The sequence below is a fragment of the Nansenia antarctica genome, assembly GCF_963989245.1.
Source record: "Nansenia antarctica genome assembly, chromosome: 4".
Lineage (NCBI taxonomy): Eukaryota > Metazoa > Chordata > Actinopteri > Argentiniformes > Microstomatidae > Nansenia > Nansenia antarctica.
In genome coordinates, this window is record NC_137689.1 from 2,364,267 (window position 1) to 2,374,957 (window position 10,691).

Below are 10,691 nucleotides of genomic sequence, written 5' to 3' on the forward strand. Positions count from 1 at the left end.
TCCTCCTCCTCTCCTCCTCCCATCCTCCTCTCCTCCTCCCATCCTCCTCCCTCTCCTCCTCTCCTCCTCCTCCTCTCCTCCTCTCCTCCTCCTCCTCCTCCCATCCTCCTCCTCTCCTCCTCTCCTCCTCCTCTCCTCCTCTCCTCCTCCCATCCTCCTCCTCTCTTCCTCCCATCCTCCTCTCCTCCTCTCCTCCTCCCATCCTCCTCCTCTCCTCCTCTCCTCCTCCCATCCTCCTCCCTCCTCCTCCTCTCTCTCCTCCTCCTCTCCTCCTCCTCCTCTCCCTCCTCCCATCCTCCTCCGCTCCTCCTCTCTCTCTCTCCCCTTCCTGTGTGTGTTTTCTTCCTCAGAAGCGCATAGTGCTCGATGTCCATTTTCATAACAGCAGCGTACCGATTTGAACGAGGGTACATTTCTCTATCCAATTAATATGAAACGGATGTTGGGTGTTGATGTTGGGTGTTGATGTTGGGTGTGTGATTATGTCAGCATGGTCAGTCAAATAGAAGAAAGATGTCCTCTTCGTGCATCTTTAACAAAATCCATCTCTTTACCCCAAAATGTCATAGCTAAAGACAAGCATGTTTTCATGTAGCCAATAACAGTGCAAATAGTAATAGGTGCAAATGTATGTTTAGTAAGAGTGGCTACACCAGGTCTTATGATATAATAAATAATAATATACATTTATAATAAATATAAGGCAGTGGACATGTGTTTCTTCTGAAACGAACGCAACCATAATATGATCCACTCGTGTTTTATAATATAGCGCCATCGATCCATAAGAACATTTAAATAAAACCTTAGATGTGAGAGAGAAAAAATGAAAATCCTATAAATGATTTGATTTCATGTAATAAAACTGTCTCGATATAAATCTATTTAACAGTTTTTTATACATATCGATCTGCTCTCCGGTCAGAGTGCTTGTCAGTGTTTTCATCCTCACCGGTGTAAAACGGGGACAGCGATTTGGTTCCGTTGCATTAAATGACCTCTGATGAGGCGGCTGAGGTGGCTTATGTCAGAGAAGAGGTCCCCCCCCCCCAGTAACAATGGTGCCAGATCTGGGGCAGCTCTCCCCTGGGGCAGTTCAGAGGGGGGTGAATGTAGCGGAGGTGGTTGGGAATCACGCTCTCACCAGTTCCACCTGTCTGTCTCTGCTAGAACAAAAGGTTTTTTCCTGGCATTTTTCATGCCTTTCTCTGCAATATAGGCCTACAGTGGGGGAAATAAGTATTGAACACATCAATATTTTGTCCAGTAGGCCTAAATGTATTTCCAATGAGCCTACTCAAGTGAAATTTGCACCAGACTTTGGTGTTAACTCAAACAATCCAGACCAAAAAATCGAAACATTAAAGTCCATGTGTAAATAAAGTTATGTGTAATAAAGGAAAAAAGTATTGAACACACTAAGAAAAAGCAGTGTCAAAGCTAAGAGCCTCTTGTAAGATTAAAGAAACGCAAATACATCTAATTCCAAATGACTGAGATGACCTGAAATGATTTATTAATTTTAGCTACAGATTATTTTATGTTTTAAGGAACAATAGACAATGTTTACCATAGATACCACATGATGTAACTACAGTACAATATCTCATATGTTATTCCCCTTGGTTCATTCATGTTGTGATTAAACAAAATGGTATCTGGTCTTACAGTGGGGGAAATACATATTATTTCATTCCACTTTATTACACATAACTTTATTCACATATGGACTTTAATGTTTAGATTTCTTGTCTGGATTGTTTGAGTTAATACCAAAGTCTGGTGCAAATTTCACTTGAATAGGCTCATTGGAAATACATTTACTGGACAAAATATTGATGTGTTCACTGTTCAATACATATTTCCCCCACTGTATTCTCAAAGGCAATCAGTCACATGACGTGGACAGGGGTCGTGCCTCTCTCTGGCAGGGGGGAGTCTGGGTCTTGTAGTCAGGTACTTGACCATGGCTGTCAGGTCAATTAGCCTCCTTCCCAGAGAAGGAAGAGAGAGAGAGTGATGACAGATAGTGTGAGAGAGAGAGAGAGAGAGAGAGAGAGAGAGAGAGAGAGAGAGAGAGAGAGAGAGAGAGAGGGAGGGGGGAGGGAGTTATAGGGAGAAGATGAGCCTTGATGAAGCTACACTTTGCTGAGTAATGTCCAGGGCAGTTATAGAGGCTTCTAGAAGCTTGTTTTAAATGGCTCCCTCTCCACTCCCTGACCGTAGGCCAAGACCCAGTAAAGCTTCACAGACAACATTCAGCTCTCTCTGGTAATTACACTGCGTCAGATATCCGACTGAGGCACAACTTTTGCCAAACGAACAAACCTCCTCGCTGCTGCTGCAGTGTTTGTGTTTCTCAACAACCAACCAAGCTAATTCTGCTGCCATGACAGCTCCACTCCATCCTGGACTAGCACAGACAGATCTCTCCATCCTGGACTAGCACAGACAGATCTCTACATCCTGGACTAGCACAGACAGATCTCTACATCCTGGACTAGCACAGACAGATCTCTACATCCTGGACTAGCACAGACAGATCTCTACATCCTGGACTAGCACAGACAGATCTCTACATCCTGGACTAGGACAGACAGATCTCTACATCCTGGACTAGGACAGACAGATCTCTACATCCTGGACTAGCACAGACAGATCTCTACATCCTGGACTAGGACAGACAGATCTCTACATCCTGGACTAGGACAGACAGATCTCTACATCCTGGACTAGGACAGACAGATCTCTACATCCTGGACTAGCACAGACAGATCTCTACATCCTGGACTAGCACAGATAGATCTCTACATCCTGGACTAGGACAGACAGATCTCTACATCCTGGACTAGGACAGATAGATCTCTACATCCTGGACTAGGACAGATAGATCTCTACATCCTGGACTAGCACAAACAGATCTCTACATCCTGGACTAGGACAGATAGATCTCTACATCCTGGACTAGGACAGATAGATCTCTACATCCTGGACTAGGACAGATAGATCTCTACATCCTGGACTAGCACAAACAGATCTCTACATCCTGGACTAGCACAGACAGATCTCTACATCCTGGACTAGCACAGACAGATCTCTACATCCTGGACTAGGACAGATAGATCTCTACATCCTGGACTAGGACAGATAGATCTCTACATCCTGGACTAGCACAGACAGATCTCTACATCCTGGACTAGCACAGACAGATCTCTACATCCTGGACTAGCACAGACAGATCTCTACATCCTGGACTAGCACAGACAGATCTCTACATCCTGGACTAGCACAGACAGATCTCTACATCCTGGACTAGGACAGACAGATCTCTACATCCTGGACTAGGACAGACAGATATCTCTAGACCCTGGACTAGGACAGACAGATCTCTAGACCCTGGACAGACAGATATCTCTAGACCCTGGACTAGGACAGACAGATCTCTAGACCCTGGACAGACAGATATCTCTAGACCCTGGACTAGGACAGACAGATGTCTCGACCCTGGACTAGGACAGACAGATCTCTAGACCCTGGACTAGGACAGACAGATCTCTACATCCTGTCGAGCTCTCAGGTCTTCTGACGCTGGTTTTCTCTGTGCATAAAATGAGAATGCAGCCTCACCAAACCTCTTCTTTTGTATGTGGTATGTACAAAAGAAGAGATTTGGTGAGGCTGCATTCTCATTTTATGCACCCAGATTGTGGAATGCACTGCCAGTTTACATTAGGGATGCAACCTCAGCACATATGTTCAAGTCAAGACTAAAAACCCATCTTTTAATATTGCCTTTAAACGACTAAATCATTAAATGATGATTATATAATGATTAAAGCACTTTGAGCTGCAACGTTTGCAGGAAAAGCGCTATACAAATAAAGTTATTATGATGATTATTATTACAATACGCTTCAGCAACTGAAGCAAAGTAAATAATTGAACAGTCATGGTCTCTCTTAGCTGCTGTACATGTACAAACTCATCTCCGCCTGAAATAGGTTTGACCAGTTTTCAATTTGGATTTGTGTTGTGTGAAATTGAAGGGCTGTGCTTCTTTTGTTAGGCGTTGGTTGCTCACTGGACAGTAACATGGAGGGGCTTGGCATTGTCTTTATAATGAGTCTGACCCAGAATCCCTTGCTTCATCAGTTAGACCCCAGCAGCAGTCGTGCTTAATTACCTGCAGGTTACCAGAACACACCAAACTACCTCAGTCCCCCAGGGGTCTGTTCCTCTCCTGGGCCAGCTGGGCCTCTGCTGTCTGTCTAGACGCTGTCTGTCTGTCCAGATGCTCTGTTACAGTGTTAGGTGTCTAACACACCCCAGGTACTGGCTTACTGAGATGTGAATAACCTCAGTATATTAAGCGTCTTTGAGTGTCTAGAAAAGCGCTATATAAGTCTAATGTATTATTATTATTATTATATTGTAGAGAGAAAAGGCCTTAATTATTATTATTAATCTAATTGCTCCCAGTGAGCGGGCCGGCGCCTTGCATGGTAGCTTGCCGCCATTGGTGTGTGAACGTGTGTGTGAATGGGTGAATGAGAGGCCGTTGTAAAGTGCTTTGGATAAAGGCGCTATATAAGTACAGTCCATTTACCATTTATTATTCTCTGAAGTTTTATCATTCATTTAGCAAAGTGGATAGGCCCCTATGGCTATGGTTTAATACCATAGTAAAATATACATAATATACTGTATATGTTAATTGGCAAGGCAAGGCAAGGCAAGTTTATTTGTATAGCACATTTCATACAACCGGGGCAATTCAAAGTGCTTTACATACATTATTAAAAACACAGGAGGATAGTAAGAAAATAAAAACGACAATGAATAAAAGCAAATATAAGAAGTAAATAGATAAAACATTTGAGGAAATATGACAATAGTTAATGGATAAAAGACATTGGTATAAGTATTTGTGTTTAATCATAACTGCTGCAAAACATGAAGGTTTTTTAGCTTAGATTTAAATATTTTAAAGGTTTGGACCTTTTAAGGGTTTGATTTCTTCAGGGAGTTTGTTCCAGGAGCATGCAGCAGCGTGACTGAAAGCTGCCGCACCGTGTTTTGCTTTCACTCTTGGAATGATTAGCTGATTAGCCTCAGCTGACCTTAGGAGCCTTGCGGGAATATAGGGTGGGAGGAGATCTGATATGTATTTTGGTCCAAGACCATTTTGTGATTTGTATGTAATTTGGAGTACTTTGAATTCAATTCTCTGAGAGACTGGTAGCCAGTGTAGGGATCTCAGGATTGGTGTAATGTGTTCAAACTTCTTTGTTTTTGTTAGGACCCTAGCAGCGGTGTTTTGGATGAGCTGCAGCTTACGAACAGCTCCTTTAGATAGGCCTGTTAGTAGACCATTACAATAATCAAGTCTACTCTAAACAAATGCATGGATGAGTTTTTCAAGGTCTTGTTTGGACATGAAACCTCTCATTATTGTTATGTTTTTCAGGGGATAGTAGGCTGATTTAGTTATTGAGTTTATGTGGCTGTTGAAGTTTAGATCGGAGTCTAGAATTACACCAAGATTTCTGACCTGTTTTTTACTGTGAAGAGAGAGAGAATCAAGTTTTACAACTTAACTTTTCCTGCAACTAGCATCTGCTAAATGACCATATTACCATAATTAATATAGCTTATACAGTGTTGTTTATTACATTGTTGTTTTTTATTATAGTTGTCTGTGTCTTTATGTCTTATGCACCAACCACACCAAGTCAATTTCCTGTATGTGAATGAATGGACTTTATTGTCATTGCTATAGTACAGGTACCAAACAACGACATTTAGGAGGGGTGGCTCCCCTGGTGTTAGGAAAGGGGAAAAAAAAAAAAAAACTTTAAAAAACAATCACAAGAAGGGAAGGAGCTGGTTTACATAAATAAAGGCTATGTACACTATCCACTGTACTATACTGTACAGATAGACGACTAGGGTTGTCATATTGCACAAACGTTATTTAAAGTGTCACAGTTTGCAGGCTTGAAATGTACATGTTTGTGCCTCATGTGAGAATATACTTGGCTACAAAAATAATTCTGATTCTGATACAAGTTGCCTTATCGCAGGTTTCCTTCTCCTCTGCTACAAACAGGTGTTGGGGCGGGGTGGGTGTGTGGGGCGGTTTGGGGTCCCCCGGGGGGGGGGGGGGGGGGGGGGGGGGGTTTGGGGGCCGCTGCTGTGCGCTGGTAGGCAAACTGGTAGTAGTCGCTCTATGAGTAGAGGGCTGCAAGGGAGTTTTACTGGCTGCACAGTGTACAGGTTTACAGGTTTACAGGTTTGTTACCTTTGCCTGCTTGCGTGTTCTGTCATCATGTGAAGAGCATTGGGTCACATCTTGTGAGAAAATGAGCTATACAAATAAAACTTGATTTGAAACAGGGTTTCCTCTGCCTACTAACAGGGTTTCCTTCTGTGCTGCTGACTCGTGACGGGGGACCGCACCATGGAGGCCCCGCTGGTGTGTCTGGACGAGGAGTTCGAGGACCTCCGGCCGTACCGCATGGACAGGGACGAGGATGACGCGCCCCTCAGCCGCCCCCTCCCCTACACCACCATGCCCCTGGCCCCCATCACGCGAGAGGACTTCTCTGAGCTGGAGAACTTCTCCGAGATGATGAGCTTCAAGTCCATGGAGGACCTGGTCAACGAGTTTGACGAGAAGCTGAACGTGTGCTTCCACAACTACAACACCAAGACGGAGGTGCTCGCGCCCGTACGCAACCAGGTGCACGCCGAGGAGGACGAGGAGAGGCTGCAGGACGAGGAGTGAGTGACGCCGGCCGGCCGCCATCTTGTTTGTCTGTTTGTTTACGTATGGAGTAGGCTTAGCTTCCCATGCACTGTTGGGGGTCATCCCTATGTTCCCATAGCCCAATGGTCCCACATTTCTAATATTTCATAGGTGGCGCTATTGCGACTGTTTAAAAAACCTAATGCACAATTACAGATTTTCAAGAAATTTGGTGGAGAGGTGTAGCATGGAGCTAGGAAGACCCTCTCAAATGTTGATCATTATCTGAGGGTTATGGTTAGGGTTATGGTTATGGTTAGGGGTTAGGGGTTGGGTAGATGGATTGGTCAACCCAATGAGGAGTAAAGAGGCTTCAGACAGGCAGACACACACACTTTTCTCTGTTATATAGTTAGATTACTTAGAGATGTGGGACCATCGGGCTGTGGGAACATAGACACACTCTTAATAACCCTCTTCACAAAACAAAACCACAAAGACAGGGATACCATGTCAACCTTTCCGGTTGTACAACGCACACGTACAATGAAAAACTATAACATCCATCGATCAGCTAAAATAGGTGTTGGTCCATGCTCGCTTCCCAAAGTGATCCATCATCTCTGATAATGGCTTTCTGCCTTGTTCCATTTGTAAAGCACTTTGACAGGCGCAAGCGCAGCCACGAATACACACCAACACACATTAATTTATGCTTTAGATTAAATTACCTCAGACATCCTATCTATTGTCCCAATAACGTATTGGTACGATGATATACTGTATACCTACTATGGATAATATAACACTTTTATGACCTAATAACAAGCTATAAGTAGACATCGAACCATCCAGCTCTGATGCTGTCTGCCATTTCAATCACTAACTGACCTCACCAACCGACACCCAGCCGACATAAACAAGCTGTCAATCACCCGTGTGGCCCCGCCCACTCCAATGCTATCCAGATATCGGGCTGCGTTGTAAATTATTCAACATATTTCTGTACGCCTCAGCTCTCCCCTCTTGGTGTGTCTGCTGCCCCCCAACAAGCAGCCTGCCAGCACTTCTTCCCATTCGCCAACAGCCTCGTGAAGCGGAATTGCAGACATGCAGACATTCTCACATTGGCTGGAAATAAACCCCCGCTCTAAAAATAGCCTAGGTTGTAAGGTGCCCTTGGGTACACACCTATTGATCCAATATTCCCAGTGCTTATGAATAAAGAAAATGATGTATTGATGATATTTACTACAATGGCAAGATGCATGTTGGGATTCTATTGTTATAAATGAGCTGTAGGTGTTTGTGTGTGTGTGTGTGTGTCTCCTGTGTAATAGCGCCCTGTAACATACACTATACTACGTGTGTGTGTGTGTGTGTGTGTGTGTGTGTGTGTGTGTGTATGTGTGTGTGTGTCCTTGGGCAAGACACTGAACCCCAAATTGCTCCCAGTGAGCGGGCCAGCGCCTTGCATGGTAGCTTGCCGCCATTGGTGTGTGAATGTGTGTGTGAATGGGTGAATGAGAGGCCGTTGTAAAGCGCTTTGGAATAAGGCGCTATATAAGTGCAGTAACCTACAGTATCTAGTATATATCTATCTACAGTAGTTCATGAAAGCTCTCATCATTCAATGTGAACTTGCGGTGCCAGAGTGGAAAATTAACGACACGACTCTGTGCTTACGCTGCGGCCATATAGCCTGCTGCTGAAATGCGTGGACTCAACTGAAACACATTAAGTCGCTAATTAATAAGATTTAATTGATATTTCGTGGATGCACTGCTACGTAAAAATTCATGTGTGTCATCATTTTAGGAAGTGTCCATAAATACTTGATTGTACTATGTTAAGGTTTATTCAAGGACATCATCATCCCCTCACAACATTAGGAAATACTCTGTCATGAAATATCCTTCCTACATCCCTGATAACAACCCTAGGCTACTGTTCTATCCTTCCTCTAGTCTAGACTCACATGAAGATCCCTTACTTCATTCTGTAAGCAATACTTTGCATCATTAAAGATGAATCGCACTTATTCATTGACAGACTGACTGGCCCAACACTGAGCAAGCAGCCATTCGCTTTTTATCAGAGGCAGGCACTATTACTATGCTGTTATAATGCACTAGGTTTACCATTGAGTATTTTACCTATTTCTTTGGTGGCATCTGACTGACTAATTTGGGTCCTAAACCAACAACCTGATTGAGAACCAGAACACTACATGTGTCCATGGGTGTGTTATACTGTGTCACAGCTGAGCCAGTCAGTAGCTAACCAAACTGATGTTGTACCACGGTTGTGAGAGTATTGTAAATGAACACATTTAAATGTTAAAATGCAAACACTGGAGCTCTGTAGCTTTTACAATGTTGGTTTACAAGTAAGTGAATCATCCATCCACCAGTCATCACAAGACAAAGTAATCTATGGTAGGACCAGCGGCCATTGGCAGTCAAAATTATTATATATTTTTTTGTTTGTTTCTGTTCTAGTTTCCCTCCCCCACATTTCACCTATTTGAGCGATTGTGTCATAGATATGATGTCATAGATATGATGTCATAGATATGATGGCATCTTTTACCATCAGGATTATTGATTGTGTGCTCACTTGGGATTTCGTGAGCTTAGAATGATAAGGTTCTATCTCCGTTTAGAATGACAAGGTTCTATCTCCGTTTAGAATGATAAGGTTCTATCTCCGTTTAGGGTAGTTCAGAGATATTGAGCGTCAACGTTTTTACATTCCATTATGTTTTGTGAGATGGAACCTTTGTATTTGATTAATTACTAACTCAAAAATGTCAACATTTTAAAAATAACACCACACAGGCATTAATAAACACCTAATGGATCAGATTATGTAAAAAAATCAATTTTGACAAGAATGGAGATAGAACCTTATAATTCTAACGTCTCGATTGAGTTTGTAACCTCTTGTAGGACATTGTGTTGCCTTGGTTACTCTGTCCGCCACCAGGTCAGTGCAGATTCTAAATGACATCATGACTAGTCATGACTCATGATGACATCTTGGGACATCTGCACTCTGCTATGCTGGCCTGATGCTGTCATCTAGGGATCAGTTAACCGTGACGTTAGAATTATAAGGTTCTATCTCCATTTTTGTCAAAATTTAGTTTTTTACATAATCTGATCCATTAGGTTTATTAATGCCTGTGTGGTGTTATTTTTTAAATGTTTACATTTTTGAGTTAGTAATTAATAAAATACAAAGGTTCCATCTCACAAAACATAATGGAATGTAAAAACGTTGACGCTCAATATCTCTGAACTGCCCTAGACGGAGATAGAACCTTCTAATTCTAAGCTCACGTAATGTCGCAGTGAAGACTTCACCTCTGCCACCAGCGTGTGGTTAACTTTGACTTCTATAAGTAAATATAGAATTGTACACTGTGACATTATGATGGTCACATGAAGGGCAATGAGAACAACTGTTCTGCACATATTGTCCTGTGTTCAGTACAGTAATACTGACATACAGGGAGGTATAGCATTGTAACTTACCTATTGTCATTCTTGAATATTCATACTAGTGATGATCTACCGAGGTTGGGCTGGACCCAGTGCTCAGCCTCTCTCATGGCAAGGCCATGACTGGCTCCATGGTCAGTAATTATTGTGGTAAACGGACTGCACTTATATAGCGCCTTTACCCAAAGCGCTTTACAACGGCCTCTCATTCACCCATTCACACACACATTCACACACCAATGGCGGCAAGCTGCCATGCAAGGCGCCGGCCCGCTCACTGGGAGATATTTGGGGTTCAGTGTCTTGCCCAAGGACACTTCGACATGTGGCCAGCCGGGGCTCGAACCTCCCTCTCCTTGTCCTCTACCTCTCCTTTGCCCTCTGCCTTACTCTGTCCATTCTTGCAGACAGCACCTCAGAGGTGACCTCCTCTATGC

The 10,691-nt window shown here is 43.3% G+C and overlaps 1 protein-coding gene across 1 annotated transcript; it reads left to right on the top strand.

Annotated features, from left to right (window-relative positions):
* Positions 1-6,460: 6,460 nt before the first annotated feature.
* On the top strand, positions 6,461-6,787 carry fez1 (fasciculation and elongation protein zeta 1 (zygin I); the record flags this gene model as incomplete). Its single annotated transcript, XM_080528504.1, has 1 exon — positions 6,461-6,787. One exon carries the CDS (start codon positions 6,461-6,463, stop codon positions 6,785-6,787), a length of 327 nt encoding a protein of 108 aa, XP_080384630.1.
* Positions 6,788-10,691: the final 3,904 nt, after the last annotated feature.